General features: G+C 44.0%; 1 protein-coding gene across 1 annotated transcript in view; it reads left to right on the forward strand.

The window, feature by feature from the left end:
• Positions 1-22,677, forward strand: part of LOC134949242 (cytochrome P450 2F2-like) — a 182,031-nt gene that overhangs the window by 121,498 nt on the left and 37,856 nt on the right. The window contains exon 6 of the mRNA XM_063937718.1: positions 8,181-8,357. Within this exon, the coding sequence (XP_063793788.1) occupies positions 8,181-8,357 (177 nt within the window). The remainder of the gene's footprint in view (positions 1-8,180; positions 8,358-22,677) is intronic.

Raw genomic sequence — 22,677 nt, forward strand, 5'->3', positions numbered from 1 at the left:
CGATGCCACAAATCCACAGGAGAGTCCAATTGGGGTAAGCCATTCCGCGATGATCTTCCTCAGTTGCCGTAAGAGGTTTTCAGCTGTGTGCGTATTCTGGAAAGCGGTGATACAAAGCGTAGCCTGCCTAGGAAAGAGTTGGCGTTTGCGAGATGCTGCTACTGGTGCCGCCGCTGCTGTTCTTGCGGCGGGAGTCCATACATCTACCCAGTGGGCTGTCACAGTCATATAGTCCTGACCCTGCCCTGCTCCACTTGTCCACATGTCCGTGGTTAAGTGGACATTGGGTACAACTGCATTTTTTAGGACACTGGTGAGTCTTTTTCTGACGTCCGTGTACATTCTCGGTATCGCCTGCCTAGAGAAGTGGAACCTAGATGGTATTTGGTAACGGGGGCACACTGCCTCAATAAATTGTCTAGTTCCCTGTGAACTAACGGCGGATACCGGACGCACGTCTAACACCAACATAGTTGTCAAGGACTCAGTTATCCGCTTTGCAGTAGGATGACTGCTGTGATATTTCATCTTCCTCGCAAAGGACTGTTGAACAGTCAATTGCTTACTGGAAGTAGTACAAGTGGGCTTACGACTTCCCCTCTGGGATGACCATCGACTCCCAGCGGCAACAACAGCAGCGCCAGCAGCAGTAGGCGTTACACGCAAGGATGCATCGGAGGAATCCCAGGCAGGAAAGGACTCGTCAGACTTGCCAGTGACATGGCCTGCAGGACTATTGGCATTCCTGGGGAAGGAGGAAATTGACACTGAGGGAGTTGGTGGGGTGGTTTGCGTGAGCTTGGTTACAAGAGGAAGGGATTTACTGGTCAGTGGACTGCTTCCGCTGTCACCCAAAGTTTTTGAACTTGTCACTGACTTATTATGAATGCGCTGCAGGTGACGTATAAGGGAGGATGTTCCGAGGTGGTTAACGTCCTTACCCCTACTTATTACAGCTTGACAAAGGGAACACACGGCTTGACACCTGTTGTCCGCATTTCTGGTGAAATACCTCCACACCGAAGAGCTGATTTTTTTGGTATTTTCACCTGGCATGTCAACGGCCATATTCCTCCCACGGACAACAGGTGTCTCCCCGGGTGCCTGACTTAAACAAACCACCTCACCATCAGAATCCTCCTGGTCAATTTCCTCCCCAGCGCCAGCAACACCCATATCCTCCTCATCCTGGTGTACTTCAACACTGACATCTTCAATCTGACTATCAGGAACTGGACTGCGGGTGCTCCTTCCAGCACTTGCAGGGGGCATGCAAATAGTGGAAGGCGCATGCTCTTCACGTCCAGTGTTGGGAAGGTCAGGCATCGCAAACGACACAATTGGACTCTCCTTGTGGATTTGGGATTTCAAAGAACGCACAGTTCTTTGCGGTGCTTTTGCCAGCTTGAGTCTTTTCAGTTTTCTAGCGAGAGGCTGAGTGCTTCCATCCTCATGTGAAGCTGAACCACTAGCCATGAACATAGGCCAGGGCCTCAGCCGTTCCTTGCCACTCCGTGTGGTAAATGGCATATTGGCAAGTTTACGCTTCTCCTCCGACAATTTTATTTTAGGTTTTGGAGTCCTTTTTTTTCTGATATTTGGTGTTTTGGATTTGACATGCTCTGTACTATGACATTGGGCATCGGCCTTGGCAGACGACGTTGCTGGCATTTCATCGTCTCGGCCATGACTAGTGGCAGCAGCTTCAGCACGAGGTGGAAGTGGATCTTGATCTTTCCCTAATTTTGGAACCTCAACTTTTTTGTTCTCCATATTTTATAGGCAGAACTAAAAGGCACCTCAGGTAAACAATGGAGATGGATGGATTGGATACTAGTATACAATTATGGACGGACTGCCACGGTTAGGTGGTATAAAAAAACCACGGTTAGGTGGTATATATTATAATAATAATACAATTATGGATGGACGGACTGCCTGCCGACTGCCGACACAGAGGTAGCCACAGCCGTGAACTACCGCACTGTACACTGGTTGATAAAGAGATAGTAGTATACTCGTAACAACTAGTATGACACTATGACGACGGTATAAAGAATGAAAAAAAAACCACGGTTAGGTGGTATATATTATAATAATAATACAATTATGGATGGACGGACTGCCTGCCGACTGCCGACACAGAGGTAGCCACATCCGTGAACTACCGCACTGTACACTGGTTGATAAAGAGATAGTAGTATACTCGTAACAACTAGTATGACACTATGACGACGGTATAAAGAATGAAAAAAAAACCACGGTTAGGTGGTATATATTATAATAATAATACAATTATGGATGGACGGACTGCCTGCCGACTGCCGACACAGAGGTAGCCACAGCCGTGAACTACCGCACTGTACACTGGTTGATAAAGAGATAGTAGTATACTCGTAACAACTAGTATGACACTATGACGACGGTATAAAGAATGAAAAAAAAACCACGGTTAGGTGGTATATATTATAATAATAATACAATTATGGATGGACGGACTGCCTGCCGACTGCCGACACAGAGGTAGCCACAGCCGTGAACTACCGCACTGTACACTGGTTGATAAAGAGATAGTAGTATACTCGTAACAACTAGTATGACACTATGACGACGGTATAAAGAATGAAAAAAAAACCACGGTTAGGTGGTATATATTATAATAATAATACAATTATGGATGGACGGACTGCCTGCCGACTGCCGACACAGAGGTAGCCACAGCCGTGAACTACCGCACTGTACACTGGTTGATAAAGAGATAGTAGTATACTCGTAACAACTAGTATGACACTATGACGACGGTATAAAGAATGCAAAAAAAACCACAGTTAGGTGGTATATATTATAATAATAATACAATTATGGATGGACGGACTGCCTGCCGACTGCCGACACAGAGGTAGCCACAGCCGTGAACTACCGCACTGTACACTGGTTGATAAAGAGATAGTAGTATACTCGTAACAACTAGTATGACACTATGACGGTATAAAGAATGAAAAAAAAACCACGGTTAGGCGGTATATATTATAATAATAATACAATTATGGATGGACGGACTGCCTGCCGACTGCCGACACAGAGGTAGCCACAGCCGTGAACTACCGCACTGTACACTGGTTGATAAAGAGATAGTAGTATACTCGTAACAATTAGGATGACACTATGACGGTATAAAGAATGAAAAAAAAACCACGGTTAGGTGGTAGGTATATAATAATAAATAATACAATTCTGGTCGGACGGACTGCCTGCCGTGTGCCGACACAGAGGTAGCCACAGCCGTGAACTACCGCACTGTACACTGGTTGATAAAGAGATAGTAGTATACTCGTAACAATTAGGATGACACTATGACGGTATAAAGAATGAAAAAAAAACCACGGTTAGGTGGTAGGTATATAATAATAAATAATACAATTCTGGTCGGACGGACTGCCTGCCGTGTGCCGACACAGAGGTAGCCACAGCCGTGAACTACCGCACTGTACACTGGTTGATAAAGAGATAGTAGTATACTCGTAACAATTAGGATGACACTATGACGGTATAAAGAATGAAAAAAAAACCACGGTTAGGTGGTAGGTATATAATAATAAATAATACAATTCTGGTCGGACGGACTGCCTGCCGTGTGCCGACACAGAGGTAGCCACAGCCGTGAACTACCGCACTGTACACTGGTTGATAAAGAGATAGTAGTATACTCGTAACAATTAGGATGACACTATGACGGTATAAAGAATGAAAAAAAAACCACGGTTAGGTGGTAGGTATATAATAATAAATAATACAATTCTGGTCGGACGGACTGCCTGCCGTGTGCCGACACAGAGGTAGCCACAGCCGTGAACTACCGCACTGTACACTGGTTGATAAAGAGATAGTAGTATACTCGTAACAATTAGGATGACACTATGACGGTATAAAGAATGAAAAAAAAACCACGGTTAGGTGGTAGGTATATAATAATAAATAATACAATTCTGGTCGGACGGACTGCCTGCCGTGTGCCGACACAGAGGTAGCCACAGCCGTGAACTACCGCACTGTACACTGGTTGATAAAGAGATAGTAGTATACTCGTAACAATTAGGATGACACTATGACGGTATAAAGAATGAAAAAAAAACCACGGTTAGGTGGTAGGTATATAATAATAAATAATACAATTCTGGTCGGACGGACTGCCTGCCGTGTGCCGACACAGAGGTAGCCACAGCCGTGAACTACCGCACTGTACTGTGTCTGCTGCTAATATAGACTGGTTGATATTTAAAGAGATATTAGTAGTATACAACAATACTATACTGGTGGTCAGGCACTGGTCACCACTCCTGCAGCAAAAGTGTGCACTGTTAATTAATATAATTGTACTCCTGGCTCCTGCTAACAACCTGCAGTGCTCCCCAGTCTCCCCCACAATTAATTATAAGCTTTTAATTTATACATTGATGACTGTGCAGCACACTGGGCTGAGCTGAGTGCACACAGACTGAGTCACACTGTGTGACTGACTGTGCTGTGTATCGTTTTTTTTTTCAGGCAGAGAACGGATATAGCAGAGAGAAGTGAACGGATATATTATATTAAATAAAAGTTAACTAGCAACTGCACTGGTCACTGACTGTGGTAAACTAACTCTGTCTGCGACTCTGCACAATCTCTCTCTATCTAATCTATCTATCTCTATTCTAATGGAGAGGACGCCAGACACGTCCTCTCCCTATCAATCTCAATGCACGAGTGAAAATGGCGGCGACGCGCGGCTCCTTATATAGAATCCGAGTCTCGCGATAGAATCCGAGCCTCGCGAGAATCCGACAGCGTCATGATGACGTTCGGGCGCGCTCGGGTTAACCGAGCAAGGCGGGAAGATCCGAGTCGCTCGGACCCGTGGAAAAAAAAGTGAAGTTCGTGCGGGTTCGGATTCAAAGAAACCGAACCCGCTCATCTCTACTGTTTAGTAGAGACAGACTAAATAAAAAGGGTGGAGGGGTGAGTCTTTACGTAAAGCCGTTTTTAAAACCTGATATATGGGAAGATATTCAGGAGGGGACTGTAGACACTGTCGAGACATTATGGGTAGAAATTGCATGTGGGGAAAAAGGAATAAAAAAGTTAGTATTGGGTGTATGCTATAGGCCGCCTGGTATCAACGCATCTGATGAGGAATTGTTACTAAAGCAAATTGAAAGAGCAGCAGGAGTAGGAGACATAGTAGTGATGGGAGATTTTAACTATCCAGAGATAAACTGGAAAAACGATTCATGTGAAACTGCTAGGGGCAATATGTTTTTAAACACACTTAATGATAACTTAGTTCAACTAATTGAGGAACCAACTAGGTACAATGCAATCTTAGACTTGGTATTAACAAACAATAGGGATTTGGTATCGGGTATTATAGTTGGGGAACCCATAGGAAACAGCGACCACAATATGGTCACATTCAATATCAGTTTTCATAAACAGCCCTATACTGGCTCAACTAGGACTCTAAACTTTAGCAAAGCAAATTTTGAAAAGATGAGGGTATTTTTCAGGGATATTGAATGGGAAGGTTTGTTTTTATGAAAAAATACTGTGGAGAAATGGGAGGTACTAAAATTGCTGGTAGCTAAAAATACTCTCAAATTTATTCCTACGAGCAGCAAAAAAAGGAATAAAAATCATAAACCGATGTGGCTTAACAAAAAGATAAAGGAACTTATGGGCAAGAAAAGGCGAGCATTTAAAAAATACAAATCTGACGGGGAAGCCATTTCAGCACTATAAGGAATGTAACAAAATATGCAAAAAGGAATTAAGAGCGGCTAAAGTAGAAACTGAAAAACTAGTAGCAAAGGAAAGCAAAGCGAATCCCAAAAAATTATTTAAATACATTAATAGCAAGAGATTAAAGAAGAAGAGAATAGGCCCTTTAAAAGACAAGTTGGGAGTCTTAAGCAAAAATGATAATGACATAGCGGACACACTAAATTATTTTTTTTCAACAGTATTTACTAGAGAGGACCCAATTCAGGGAATAACACATAATCTCAATAATGAGAATATCCCATTGATAGGTACTTATTTAAGCGAGGAAGTAGTCTATGACCGATTAAAACATTTAAAGATTAATAAGTCACCAGGTCCCGATGGTATTCACCCAAGGGTTCTAATGGAGCTTCACTCTGAACTTGCAAAACCATTATTTTTGATCTTTAAGGATTCAGTTATATCAGGTATGGTTCCCAAAGACTGGCGTATAGCGGAAGTAGTGCCTATATTCAAAAAGGGAAGTAAAGCTGAACCAGGTAATTATAGACCAGTTAGTCTTACATCTATAGTGGGGAAAGTATTGGAAGGTATTCAAAGAGATAGTATTCAGAAGTTCATTGAAGTCAATAAGGTCATTAAAAGTAATCAACATGGGTTTATGAAGGACAGATCCTGTCAAACCAACTTACTTGGCTTTTATGAAACAGTAAGCGCAAACCTAGATCAGGGTAAAGAGGTGGATGTAATCTTTTTAGATTTTGCCAAAGCATTCGACACTGTACCACACATGAGACTTATCTACAAGCTACAAGAATCAAGGCTAGGAAGCACAATATGCACTTGGGTCAAAAACTGGTTAGATAATAGGGAGCAGCGCATTGTGGTTAATGGATCTTTTACAACTTGGACTGAAATGCTAAGTGGTGTGCCGCAAGGCTCAGTATTAAGACCGCTATTGTTCAATACTGTCATTAACGACCTAACAGAAGGTCTAGAGAGGGGTGGTATTCATGTGACCGCCGGTCAGCTGACCGACAATCACAAGACCTCCTCCACCAGCCCGACGGGTCACTGTCCCGATGGTCGGCATGCCGACCAACAGGGAATATTTCCACTCGTGGGTGTCCACGACACCCATAGAGTGGGAATAGAACCCATGGTGAGCACAGGTTGCCACCGAGCCCGCAGCCTGGCGAGCGCAGCAAGCCCGCAAGGGGCTTGCTGCACTTGCCCCTCCCCGCTGGGATGCCGGCGTCGGTATGCTGCCGGGATCCCGGCGTTGGTAAGCTGACCGGCGGTCAGGAGACCGCCGGTCAGCCGTACTACACCCCTAGAGAGCATGGTGTCAATTTTTGCAGATGATACCAAATTGTGTAAAGTTATAAATGCGGAGGGGGATGCTGAGTCGCTTCAGAACGACTTAGTTAAATTAGAAGCTTGGGCAGCGAAATGGAGAATGCGCTTCAATACAGACAAGTGTAAGGTAATGCACTGTGGTAACAAGAACAAAAATAACACCTACCTACTAAATGGGGTAAAATTAGAGGATTCTGTACTGGAAAAGGACTTAGGTGTCCTCCTAGATAGCAAACTAAGCAGTAGTACCCAAAGTAGGACTGCAGCAAAGAAGGCTAATAAGATATTATCATGCATAAAACGGGGAATTGATGCTAGGGACGAGAGTATTATACTCCCGTTATATAAATCACTTGTGAGGCCACACCTTGAATACTGTATATAATTTTGGGCACCTTATTACAAAAAGGATATCCTGGAGCTAGAAAAGGTTCAAAGGTGCGCAACCAAACTAATTAAGGGTATGGAGACGCTGGAACACGAGGAAAGGCTTGCAAGACTAGGCATGTTTACACTGGAAAAGAGGAGATTAAGAGGGGACATGATCAACATTTACAAATATATAAAGGGACAATATACATGTCTTGCGCAGGACCAGTTTTTGGTTAGATCAGCACAGAGAACTCGTGGACACTCGCTCAGGTTTGAGGAGAGGAGATTCCGCACAATACGGCGTAAAGGCTTTTTTACGTTAAGGACGATACGTGTTTGGAATTCCCTGCCTGAGGGAGTTGTAATGGTCGACTCAGTCAACTCCTTTAAGAATGGGTTAGATAAATTCCTAATGGATAAGGATATCTAGGGTTACGGGGCATAGTCACACACTATGGTTATTATAAAAAAAGAGGGGTAAAACGTAATGGCAGTCATCAACTTCAGTCAAAATTTTATACAAAATAATCGTGCATAGGAGACCACAAATAGGTTAAACTCGATGGACAATTGTCTTTTTTCAACCTTAGATACTATGTTACTATGTTACATTCATACTGTATATTATAGAATTATATTATATGACTTAGTTAATCTGAAAATTATTGGTTTCTGTCTTGTTATCTCAGTTGTACAACATCTATCCAGACTTCATGAAGTATATACCAGGTCCTCATAAGCAATTGATGAAAAATTATACAGGAATAATTGACTTTATCAAGAAACAAATGGAGAACAACATGAAGGATTTGGACAGCAATAACCCCAGAGATTTTGTAGATTGTTTCCTGATCAAAATGGAGAAGGTACCATCCTGTTGAAAGATGTCAGATAAATACCATTATGTAATGATTTATACATATTATATAAAATAGGCACATAAACTCTCCAACCCCAATGGTATTACTATTGCAAAATGAAGAACTGCAGCACATGTATTACACTGACTTACCCCCCAGCAGTATACAAGACACTTTGGCATTTATTGCCTAGTACCTCACTAAATTGCAAATTTTCAACTGAAACAGGAAAAGAGCTGAGTGATGATTATGAAATTGTTTGCAGATAGCTGTTTGCAGTTCAAATGATCACCAAGCTATGAATGCACTACCAGAAATCCATTTAGATTTGATTGAAACAAGAGAACACCAGGGGCAATATGTAATAAACTGTGAAGTACAGGCTGTTTGGGAATTTTTGCAAGTCTGCCCATATTTTTAAAGCGGCAACCAAAAAACCATGTCATTTTTGCCTTGTAAATGATTGCTGCTTTAAAAAATATGGGCAGACTTGCAAAAATTCTACACCTTGCATGCTATTACATATGCCCCAGGTGTTCAGTAGATACAGGGAGATAATAGCTTTCCCTATTGTCTCTCAAGCCCCTTTCAGACATACAGTAAATTGGTTAATGAAGGGAGTGCTATGTATGAAATAAATGCAGTATTGCGCTGATACCTGTAAAAAAAATGGGTTTATAATGTTTTACAGCTCTTTTAATGTTTATTTTAGAGGAGTCCGTGTTGACTTTGCAAGGGTTCCTATAAAGACGGCTTTGAGAGCCGCACACATGCAAGGGGATTCCGGATGTTGAAAACTAACTATCCCTAACACCACTTGCCTTGTTCTTTCGTCGGTCTCTGCTTCTTCTCCTGCAGCGTTCAGCCGAGCTCGTGTTCGTTGGTGCTTTGCTTCTGACATCACTAACATAGGGCTCCGGTCTCCGTCTCAGTATATACTGTTCTCCACCGTGTTTTGGGCGGTGCCACCCTTTGTCATGGATGATGTAGTGGTATGAGGGTCCCTCTTGTATAGCACACCTTTATTAGTTAATTGTCTTCAATTAAAAATATATGAGCTAAAATATATTTTTATCATATAAAATGGGGAATTTGTAATAACATATTTTGCTAAAAATAGCACACAGGTATTGCGCAAATTAGATGTATTCTATAAAAATGATGTTATGTAACGTTTACGTTTTAAGGATTTAAAAAAAAAATGCTCACAAATATTACGGTAATGCCATTGTAATTTGAGGTTCTATATTTATTTTTACAGATTTTCAGTTGAGTGCTGTGTTTCTTTTAGTTGGATCTAAATATATATATATATATATATATATATATATATATACTCCTCGCTGCAGTCCGGCACTCTCTCTCCACCTGGGAATCTGCTCAGGTGCCCTCCTCAAGGAGTGATACTCCTAATACAATCACAGAAAGAAGGCGGCACTCAGAGTCTCGAGAGCTTGGTGAAAAACCGACCCGTGTTTATTTCAACGTTTCGGGGGACGGACCCCCGTCTTCAGGAAACACAAAACAAGTGTATCACACAGTGTACAAGCTTAAATAACTCACCCCTCCATGAAACGCCAGCCTCCGGTGCGAAGGCGCCGCCCGCGGCTCCGGGTCCCGAACTTCCGGACACGTGACTCCTCTGTTCTCGGAGGCTGCGTCACCACGTCGCCCGACGGCGCCCTGCAGCGGCTGTTGGCATGGAAACATGTCAATAAAAACATTAGCAACTTCTAAACAACATGTATATACACAGCACAACTCCGTGCAGCCCATTCACATATCAGGGCTGGACAGACATAAAACAGTGTCATTAATCAGACTAATAGTCTTCTGCAAAATGTGATAAATAGTGCCGATATAAGACACCCTGGCAAAAGAAATTCCAGTGTGAAGCATAGTGAAAATAAAGTACGATAAAATAAGAACTGCATCATAATTTGGGTCCTGCAAAAACCAGCTACCTTTACATATGAAGCATTTTTTATATATATATATAAATATTAAACAGCACATAGCACCTATTCTAATGGCTCCAGACTCTGCCCTGTTCTTTGTGTGTCACACATCCAGTCACACATTCCGGTCTGGCACATACCAGCCCTCTGGTTGGTGCATATTACCTGTATTACTAATCTGTATTTGACTCACTACTTTTAAAGAAAACAGCTCAGCCCTAAGCTGTCATTCAAACCTCTGGGGTTAATGGTGTCTAATTTATAGATCCACCGCGATTCAAGCTGTAGCAGTTTTTTTGCCCTGTTTCCTCCCCGAAGGGATGCTGGAACCTGGTCTACAATTTTGTATCGCAGGGAGGCTAGTGGATGTCTTGCATAGGCAAAATGCCGTGCCACTGGCTGTTCACTTACTCCCGATTGCAGTGCTGCCCGGATGGCCGACCTGTGTTGGGCCATCCGCTCCTTAAATTGGCATTGTGTTTTACCTACATAGTAGGTACTACAAGGGCAGATGAGCACATAAACTACAAAATTGGAGCTGCATGTCAGTGGCTTTTTTATTGGGATCTTTTTTCCTGTATGGGGATGTGATATATAATTCCCTGTCAACATATAGCTGCAGGTCGTACATCCCAGGCACTTATAACATCCCGGCTTACGGCTCAAGAAATTTGTAGCAGATGGTGTACTGGTGAATCCTGTGACGTCACTTTTTACCAATAGATCTTTAAGGTTTGCGCTACGGGTGTAACATGGCATGATTGCTTTATGTTGTAAGGTGGGTAGACTGGGGTCCGATGCCACCATCGGCCACAGCTGTTTCATTTGTTTACCCGTTCTCCGACTAGCTGTATTATATTCGTTTATCCATGGAACCCTGTTGTCAGAGGATTTAGCTGAATGGCCTTGGAGTAACTCCAATCTACTCTTAGCAGTGGCTTTCTTTCTCGCTATCTGTAACAATTTCAGAGGATATCCTCTTTGTGAGAATTTCTCTGTCATGATATTTAGTTGTAACTCCAGCTCCTCGGGTTCACTAGTAATCCTGCGGACCCTGAGGAACTGGGAAAAAGGTAAACCTCTGACTGTGGCTGGAGGATGGAAGCTGTCAAACCGCAACAGAGTGTTGCGGTCTGTGGGTTTAGTATAGATGGATGTCTGGATCTTACCATGTTTGATCATAATTTTCACATCTAAAAAACAGATTTGTTGTTCATCCATAACTAAAGTGAGCTTCACTGGACTATCCGAGGCGTTCTGTTTATCAACAAGAGATCTCACGGCCTCTGGTTCCCCATCCCAGAACAACAGTAAATCATCAATGTACCTGTAATACAATATTACATGTGTGGAGATGGACGTGTTCGTAAAGAACAGTTGTCTCTCCACCTCCCACATGTACGCATTGGCTAGGGATGGAGCCACTGCCGACCCCATGGCACATCCAGCGATTTGTTGGAAAAAACGCCCATTAAATAGAAAATAATTCTTGGTTAACGTAAACTCTAATAACTGCACAAATAACTCAATGTCAGGCCCCTCATAGGCGGCATTATTTGAGATCAAATGCTTAACTGCCATAATGCCAGCCTGGTGGGGAATGCATGTGTATAGGCTTGTTACATCCATGGATGCCATGGTCATCCCAGGCGGTATGCTATTCAAAGATAGCAATTTGTTAAGGAGCATATTTGTATCTTTCAAATGTGAGAAAGTGGCCTGTACACACGGTTGCAAAAACGTGTCTAAAAAGACCGATATTGGTTCACATAAGGAACCCCTGGCCGATATAATCGGTCGCCCGGGGGGATTTCTAGCATCCTTGTGAACTTTTGGGATGATGTAAAACACAGGTACCACAGGGTGTAAACAGATTAATTTGTTGTAAATTTCTGATGAAATGAGCCCCTCCCCCTTGGCCTCCAATAATATGGAGTCAAGTTCGGCCTTAAAGGCCGTGGTGGGGTCATTATCCAATGCTAGGTATGTGTCACAATCGGATAATAACCGATCACATTCTTTGATGTAATCAATCGTATTCATCACTACAATGGCTCCCCCCTTATCCGCCCCCCTGATGATGATGTCCTGCCTGTCCCCAAGGGACTTAAGGGCGAGATTTTCTTCTTTGGTAAGATTCTTATACATCATCGGGGCTGGTTCATCCTGTAAGGAGTCCATCATGCGTGCGAAAGTTCTAATTGAGGGATGCTGGGATACTGGATCAAATTGCGAAGGTTGTCCCAATTTCCTAATCTGTGGCTTCAGGGCACTCTCAGTGGATTTCTCCGTAGATTTGCCAAAATGTTCTTTTAGTTTTAACGTCCTGTTAAACTTATATGTCTCAACCTTCCACCCAAACTTACTCGGAAAATTGGTGGGTATGTATGAGAGGCCCTTACTCAGCACAGATGTTTCTGCTGGGGAAAGAGGGGAAGTGGACAGGTTAAAGATTAAGTCCGATGCGACCGAGGAGGTCTTCCGCCCCTCCTGCCTCCTCGACTGGCCACCCCGCCTTGTGGGTTTTTTCTTTTTCCCGAGGCCACTGCCCGGGTGATGGCCCCTAAAGGGGCTTCCTTAGAAGTGGAGGCTGTTTCTGAGGCGACTGTGTCGTCGGTGTCACTGGCTGATGTGCTTTGTTGATGTCTAGGTGTTCTCCATCTACGCCCCCGACTTGGGCGTGAGCCTCCTTGATTGCTAGCAGTATTAGCTAGCCATGTGTAGACTCTATGTTGTTCGTAATCAGCCTGCACCTTGCGTAGCTTTTCTTTTTTATATTTGGTGAGTTCAATTCTGTACGTGTCCACCTGTGATTTCAGTTTTTCCAGCCAATTCATGGATTTATCCTCCACTAGTGTCCGGAAGTTCGGGACCCGGAGCCGCGGGCGGCGCCTTCGCACCGGAGGCTGGCGTTTCATGGAGGGGTGAGTTATTTAAGCTTGTACATTGTGTGATACACTTGTTTTGTGTTTCCTGAAGACGGGGGTCTGTCCCCCGAAACGTTGAAATAAACACGGGTCGGTTTTTCACCAAGTTCTCGAGACTCTGAGTGCCGCCCTCTTTCTGTGATTATATATATATATATATATATATATATATCCAAAGAAGGTCGCACTCACATCCTCAAAAGACAACGACTGGGGTGTCCACTCCAATGACCAAGCATTGTAAATATAGAGCAATAATAGAGGCACTCTCCAGATTTTCAAAATATGCAAAAAATGTTGTCATTTATTATGATATACGTTACATAATCCACTTGAATAGAATCCTCAAGCGCTTTCGGCCCTCTCCGGGCCTTCCTCAGGAGGCTATATAAAGCAGCTATACATCAGGTAATAAGATAAGACAGCAAGTCATCCCAGGCATCCGGCAGTAAATTAGGCCATGCCTGACTGGCTCTATAAATACACCTCTTCATAGACTATGTAACGTCTATCATAATAAATGACTACATTTTTTGAATATTTAGAAAATCAGGAGAGTGCCTCTATTATTTCTCTCTCTCTCTCTCTCTATATATATATATATATATATATATATATATATATATATATTATAGATATGTGGCTGGCACTTTTTCGTGTTTTGTGTTTTGGTTTTGGTTCTAATTCCACTTTCGTGTTTTGGTTTTGGCTTGGTTTTGTCAAAACCACTCTTTGAAAAAAATGGCTAAAATCACAGAATTTGGGGGTCATTTTGATCTTACGGTATTATTATTAACCTCAATAACATTCATTTCCACTCATTTCCAGTCTATACTGAATACCTCACACCTCACAATATTGTTTTTAGGTCAAAAGGTTGCACCGAGGTGGCTGTATGACTAAGCTAATCAACACAAGTGTGTGGCACAAACACCTGGCCCATCTAGGAGTGGCACTGCAGTGTCAGACAGGAAGGTAGATATAAAAAAAGGCCCCAAACAGCACATGATGCAAAGAAGAAAAAGAGGTGCACCGAGGTCGCTGTATGACTAAGCTAAGAGACACAAGCACCTGGCCCACCTAATAGTGGCACGCAGTGGCTGAATATCGAAAGTGGGACGCAATTTTTCGGTCCACTGAAGCATCTCCTGCATGCCCCTGCAATTGGTGGACTTATACGGCAGTACCCCTGGACTAATACAGCAGTAACACTGGACTCATATGGCAGTGTCATAAAGGATGTCATTTTAATAAAAAACCATGTCCAAAACAGCACTGAATCAAAGAAGAAAAAGAGGTGCACCAAGGTAGCTGTATGACTAAGCCAAGCGACACAAACAATTGGCCATCTAGGAGTTTCACTGTAGTGTCAGACAGGATGGCACTTTTAAAAAAACTAGGCCCCAAACAGCACCTCATTGTAACGATTTCTAGGGTTCTTTGTGTGTGCGTACTTGAAATGATGTCAGCTGAAGGCGGGCACCTCTCGGACCTCTGGCAAGGCGGGCACCTCTCGGACCTCTGGCAAGGCGGGCACCTCTCGGACCTCTGGCAAGGCGGGCACCTCTCGGACCTCTGGCAAGGCGGGCACCTCTCGGACCTCTGGCAAGGCGGACTTGGATGACTGAGTGACCCGTGAGGCAAGGGCAACAGGGACCTCATGCCGTGAGGCAAGGGCAACAGGGACCTCATGCCGTGAGGCAAGGGCAACAGGGACCTCATGCCGTGAGGCTAGGGCAACAGGGACCTCATGCCGTGAGGCAAGGGCAACAGGGACCTCATGCCGTGAGGCAAGGGCAACAGGGACCTCATGCCGTGAGGCAAGGGCAACAGGGACCTCATGCCGTGAGGCAAGGGCAACAGGGACCTCATGCCATGAGGCAAGGGCAACAGGGACCTCATGCCGTGAGGCAAGGGCAACAGGGACCTCATGCCGTGAGGCAAGGGCAACAGGGACCTCATGCCGTGAGGCAAGGGCAACAGGGACCTCATGCCGTGAGGCAAGGGCAACAGGGACCTCATGCCGTGAGGCAAGGGCAGCAGGGACCTCATGCCGTGAGGCAAGGGCAGCAGGGACCTCATGCCGTGAGGCAAGGGCAGCAGGGACCTCATGCCGTGAGGCAAGGGCAACAGGGACCTCATGGCGTGAGGCAAGGGCAGCAGGGACCTCATGCCGTGAGGCAAGGGCAGCAGGGACAGACACCCCTCCTGGGGTCGCAGGGCCGGACACCCCTCCTGGGGTCGCAGGGCCGGACACCCCTCCTGGGGTCGCTGGGCCGGACACCCCTCCTGGGGTCGCTGGGCCGGACACCCCTCCTGGGGTCGCTGGGCCGGACACCCCTCCTGGGGTCGCTGGGCCACCCCTCCTGGGGTCGCTGGGCCGGACACCCCTCCTTTCGAAATTTGAGCACCACAGTGGCATAACAGAGCAGAATTTGGCACTATGGCAGAATGAGGAAAGCTCTTTTTATGTTTGCGAGCAGGACATAACTGAATAAAATGTCCCGACCTGCCGCAATAAAAACAGAGCTTCTTATCCCTTCTATGTCTCCTTTCTTCCTCAGAGAGGCTGGGTCGTGGAAAGCTCCAAAACTTGCCTTTGCTTATGCTAGGAAAACAGCAGCCAGAATTGAGAGCACCAGACTGATCTTTTCCCCTTTTTCCCTGCGTCTCCTTAAAGGGAACAGGTAATCCTACTGAACCTTCAGGCAGAGCAGACAGTATCTCTGAAGACAGGATTTGAATACCCTCCAGTTTCTCTCTGAAATCCACCAGCAATGTAGAACTCAAAAACGGCAAAAACTTGAGAGGCAGGGAATCTTTCTGAAGTGAAGCCATTTTATGAGATTCAGCTGTACCTCAAAACTCCTGCACATGTTTATTTGGGCAGATCATTCTGTAACGATTTCTAGGGTTCTTTGTGTGTGCGTACTTGAAATGATGTCAGCTGAAGCCAGGTGAAAATTAAGTAAGGTTTATTGTGGAAAAAGTGGTAGTAAAAATATATATAAAACTGGATCCTTGATTACATGGAACCAAACACGATATTTCCAAATAATAGTAATGGCAGGTAAAATAAACAAGGAGGAAGGTTATGCTTGAATATTGGTATATTTCAGGTTAAACATAGATGAGAAATCAACATGAAGATATCCGGGTTTTAATCAAGCAGGGGAAAAATAACATACCAAAAACGGAGTAATCAGGCAGGAATGGAAACAAACTGCAAATAATAGTCCAGGAATGCAGATGCTGAACCCGCAGGGTTAGAAGTCCTGAAGCAAGGCACATGAACCAGCAAACTGCAGGGAAGTCTCCAGGATGTAGATAAGGCAGAATCTGGACAGGATTACTGGAGAGAGCCCATTCGCACTCCAGACGGAACCACAATGATCATGCACCTAGATGCTGGTGAGCTGGAGTTAAATAGCAGCACCAGGTGTTGGGCTCCAGGTGCACACAATCAGGTAATTACCCTGCAGAGACAGTGTGCAACTGCCATTCAGACCTGAGGCAGCAAGTGAGACCCCTAGAGGCAGGAATGAGAATGCAAGGTAAAACAAACAGACATTCCTAACACTCATGCAAAGATGTCGAAGAGGTGCAATGAGGTAGCTGTATGACTAAGCCAAGCGACACAAATAATTGCCCCATTTAGGAGTGGCACTGCAGTGGCAGACAGGAGGGCAGATATATAATATAAAAGGCCTCAAACAGCACCTCATGCAAAGATGTAGAAGAGGTGCAATGAGGTAGCTGTATGACTAAGCCAAGCGACTCAAACAATTCCCTCTGGAATTATACAGCAGTATCACTGGATATGGCAATATCACTGGAATTATATGGCAGTACCACTGGACATATACGGCAGAATCACTGGAATTAAATGGCAGTACCACTGGACATATACGGAAGTGTCAGACAGGATGGCACTTTAAAAAAATAGTCCCCAAACAACACATGATGATAAGAAGAAAAAGAGGTGGAAGATGGAATTGTCCTTGGGCCCTCCAACCCACCCTTATGTTGTATAAACAGGACATGCACACTTTAACAAACCAATCATTTCAGCTACAGGGTCTGCCACACGACTGTGGCTGAAATGACTGGTTTGTTTGGGCCCCCACCAAAAAAAGCAATCAATCTCTCCTTGCACAAACTGGCTCTAGACAGGCATGTTGTCCTCATCCTCCGATTCCTCAACCCTTTCACTGTGTACAGCCCCCTTCTCACAGAGTATTAATTTATCCTCACTAGAATCCACCATCACAGGTCCCTGTGTACTTTTTGGAGACAATTGCTGGTCAAGGTCTTCCTGGAGGAATTTATAATTCATTTTCATGAACATCATCTCCACATTTTGTGGAAGTAACCTACTACGCTGATCGCTGACAAGGTTACCGGCTGCACTAAACACTCTTTAGGAGTACACACTGGAGGGGGGGCAACGTAGGTAAAATAAAGCCAATTTGTGCAAGGGCATCCAAATTGTCTCTTTTTTTCCTGCCAGTATACGTACGGACTGTCTGAGTTGGATGCTGTCACTCATATAATCCTCCACCATTCTTTCAATGGTGACAGAATCATATGCAGTGACAGTAGACATGTCAGTAATCGTTGGCAGGTCCTTCAGTCCGGACCAGATGTCAGCACTCGCTCCTGACTGCCCTGCATCACCCCCAGCGGGTGAGTTAGGAAATCTTATCCTTTTCCTTGCAGCCCCAGTGGCGGGATAAATTGAAGGAGGAGCTGTTGATGGGCCACGTTCTGCTTGAGTCAGGTGCATTTATCATAGGTGGATGTATAGGCTTTAATGGCCTTTTGCTGCTCCTACATCCTCTGAAGCATATAGTGTGTTGAATTCCACCTTGTTATAACCTCTTGCTTCAGTTGATGGCAGGGCAGGTTCAGGAATGTTTTCTGGTGCTCAAGTCTTCGGCACGCAGTGGCAGAATGTCAAAAGTGGCCCACAATTTTTCGGCCACCGACAGCATCTCCTGTACACCCCTGTCATTTTAAAAATAATTCTGCACCACTAAATTAATTGTATGTGCAAAACATGGGACCTGCTGGAATTTTCCAAGTTTTAATGCACGCACAATATTGGTGGTGTTGTCCGATATCACAAATCCCCAGGAGAGTCTAAGTGGGGTAAGCCAATGCACAATGATGTCCCTCATTTTCCGTAAGAGGTTGTCAGCGGTGTGCCTCTAACAGAAAGCAGTGATACACAGCGTAGCCTGCCTAGAAACAAGTTTGCATTTGTGAGATGCCGCTACTGGTCCCTCTGCTGTTGTTGCTGCGGGAGGCAATACATCTACCCAGTGCGCTGTCACAGTCATATAGTCCTTAGTCTGCCCTTTTCCACTTGTCCACATGTCCGTGGTTAAGTGGACACTGGATACAACCACATTTTTTAGGACACTGGCGACACTTTTTCTGACGTCTCTGTACATTCTCGGTATCGCCTGCCTAGTGAAGTGGAACCTAGATGGGATTTGATACCGGGGACACAGTACCTCAAACAATTCTATAAGTCCCACTGAACTAATGGCGGATTCCGGACACATGTCTAACACCAACATAGCTGTCAAGGCCTCAGTTATCCGCTTTGCAAAAGGATGACTGCTGTCATATTTCATCTTCCTCCCAAGGACTGTTGGACAGTCAATTGCTTAATGGAAGTAGTACAAGTGGTCTTCCGACTTCCCCTCTGGGATGACGATCGACTCCCAGCAGCAACAACAACAGCAGCATCAGTAGGCGTACCACTCAAGGATCCTCCCATGGAATCCCGGATAGGAGAGGACTCGGCAGTCTTGCCAGGGACATGGCCTGCAGGTCTATTGACGTTCATGGCTGAGGAGGAAGTTGACGTTGAGGGAGTTGGTGGTGTGGCTTACAGAGGATGTTGGGTACAAGAGGAAGAAGGGATTTAGGTGCCAGTGGACTGCTTACGCTCTTACCCAAAGTTTCACAACTTGATACTGACTTCTGATGAATGAGCTGCAGGTGACGTATAATGGAGGCTGTTCCTAAGTGGTTAATGTCCTTACCCCTACTAATTACAGTTTGACACAGGCAACACATGGCTTGACACCTGTTGTCCAGATTTGTGGAGAAATAATTCCACACCGAAGAAGGGGCTTTTTTGGTATTTTGCCTAGGAATCACAATGGGCTTCCTTATCCCACGGACAACAGGTGTCTCCCCCGGTGCCTCATTTAAACAAACCACATCACCATCAGAATCCTCATCGTCAACTTTCTCCTCAGCGCCAGCAACACCCATATCCTCATCCTGGTGTACTTCAACAGTGACATCTTAAATTTGAATATCAGAAACTGGACTGTGGGTGCGTGCAAATGACGGCAGGAGTCATCTATACCCATCCAGTGTTGGGAAAGTCAGGTATCGCAACCGCCAACACACTTGTACTCTCCTTGGGGATTTGTGATACCATCTTAGAATGCACAGTTCTTTTCTATACTTTTTCCATCTTAACTCTTTTAATTTTTCTCGCGGGAATATGAGGACTTCCATCATCATGTAAAGCTGAACCACTAGTCATGAACACAGGCCAGGGCCTTAGCCGTTCCTTGCCACTCCGTGTCGTAAATGGCATATTGGCAAGTGTACGTTTCTCCTCAGACCATTTAAATTTCTTTTTTTTTGGTTCTTTTTACTGAACTTTGGCTTTTTGGATTTTATATGCCCTCTAGTATCACATTGGGCATCGACCTTGTCGAACAACGTTGATGGCATTTTATCGTTTATGTCATGAATAGTGGCAGCATCTTCAGCACTAGGAGAAAGTTGTTCTTGATCTTTCCCTATTTTATCCTCCAAAGTTTTGTTCTCCATTATTTTTCTGGAGTTATATAACACAATATGCGGCACAGGAAAGCGTACCCCTACACCTCAGAGGGCAAACCCTGTAAAAATGATTTGGATTAAATATTAATCACCCCTTTATTTGGAGTTAATAATATGCAGCACCAGGCAGCACCACAGAATTTAAATGACAGCACCACTGGACTGGATTTATACGGAATTATATGAATTTATATGGAATTAAAGCATGATCACTGGAATTATACGGCAGGATCACTGGAATCATGCGGCAGGATCACTGGAATTATATGGCAAGATTGTTGAAATTATATGTCAGTACCACTGTAATTATATATGGCAGGATTACTGGAATTATACTGCAGAATCACTGGAATTATACGGCAGGATTACTGGAATTATACGGCAGGATTACTGGAATTATACGCGAGTACCAGTGTAATTATACGGCAGGATTACTGGAATCATACGGCAGGATTACTGGAATTATATGGCAAGATTACTGGAATTATACGGCAGGATCACTGGAATTATACGGCAGGATCACTGGAATTATAGTGCAGGATGGATTTATACGCCAGTACCACTGTAATTATATGGCAGGATTACTGCAGTTATACAGCAGGATCACTGGACATGTACGCCAGTACCACTGGACATACACGGCAGCACAGGGACACCACCACTGGACTGATGCAGGACAACACAGCACCACTGCAACGGACTGGATTTATACAGCAGCACTGGACATATGGCAGCAGAGGACACCACTGTGACTGGTCACTGGACTGACTGATGCACAGGACACTACCACTGGTTTGATGAAGGACAACACAGCAACACTGTAAGAGACTTATTATACAGGAGCACTGGACATATCGCAGCATAGGACACCAACACTGTGACTGGAGTGATGCAGCACAACACAGCAGCTATACAGCAGCACTGGACATACGGCAGCAGAGGACACAACCACTGTGACTGGACAGATGCAGCACAAGACACAGACACTGAGGACACTGAGAGAACGGAGACACGTCCTCTCTCTACACTCTCCAATGCCGGAGTGAAAATGGCGGTGGTGAGCGGCTCCTTATATGGAATCCAAACCCTGCGAGAATCCGACAGCGGGATGATGATATTTTGCCTCATTCTGGTTTACGAGTCAGGCGGGAAAACCCGAGCCTGACTTGGATCCGGGCTCGGGTAGTGAAGTCTCTTAGAACTGAACCTGCTCAACTCAAAAAATAAATAAATAAATATATATATATATATATATATATATATAAGTACAGGAGGATGCTGGCACTCTCAGAGACTTGTAAAAATGACACAAATGCTGTAGTTTGAGGTCAACGTTTCAGGGCCTTGCCCTTTTATCAAGACTGTCTTGAGAGTGCCAGCATCCTCCTGTACTTATATTTTTCAGCTTTGACTGACGCAGGGCACCGGAGCAATTTACATACACGCTTATTGGGAGTGCCACACTGTACTTTGCTATATATATATATATAAATAAGAAGAAAATGGAGGGCGCAGGTGTGAGTATAAAAATACAATTCCATTTAATCACAATACATGCTCACATACATCTTAGCTTCTAAAAGAAGGCTCCGTGATCCGTGTAATGGTTTGAGCGTCCGGACCGCTCTCTCCCGCACAAATTCAAACGGCTGGCCTCAAGTGCCGCGAGCACCGCTCGTTGCTAGGCGATGACTGACCAGATGACGTCACAACGTCCAACGTTCCGTTAGACACGTCCAACGCATTTCGTCGATGGACTTCGTCAGGGGTGTGTGGCTTTGGTCTCTCCCACAGTCGTACTTATACTAAACTACACAGCTGTATTCTATCATGTGATCAATTAAAAACGTGGTTCACATGGATTGCTACATGTCTAAATTCATTTTCCTCTATCAACTCACTATACACTGTTAAAATACACAATATTACAATATACACTTTATTCAAAAACACATATGCTATCTAGAGACATCTTTACTGAGATTTATATATTGTTACAATGTAGCCTCTTACTAATCTACCCTGTAGCTCAGTACTTCTATGTACTCCACTTCATTGGCCTACTTCCATTCATTATTTTTAATGGGACCCTTCCCCCTCATGTATTATTTCCCTGGAATGATGTCTCTAAACCGCACATTTGTGTATAATTATATACTTCATCATTACATTCTTAATAATCATTTTCAAAAAACAAATATATCTACATAAAAATACATCAAAATACAATTAAAACATTTATATACATAAATCATTCATAAAAGGGTATGTATAAAGAATATATATACCTATAAAATATACATCTTCATAAATAATCTACTAAATCTATTACCGGTACCCTACATCTATGGGACCTCAATAATGTATCTATATTTTTATCTAGAAGGTCAATAAGAGACAGACTATATTCCTAGGTCCTGACTTTTTTTCTCCAAAACAACACCGCTATATGTTCACTCAGAAAATCTGCTAATAGTTAGGGCAAAGGGATCAAATAATCCAACAACAGTGCCCTACATTACAGATATTTTAGGAACAATTTTAATGAAGGAAAGGGGTAATATC

Source organism: Pseudophryne corroboree, chromosome 8, assembly GCF_028390025.1.
Source record: "Pseudophryne corroboree isolate aPseCor3 chromosome 8, aPseCor3.hap2, whole genome shotgun sequence".
Classification (NCBI taxonomy): Eukaryota; Metazoa; Chordata; class Amphibia; order Anura; family Myobatrachidae; genus Pseudophryne; species Pseudophryne corroboree.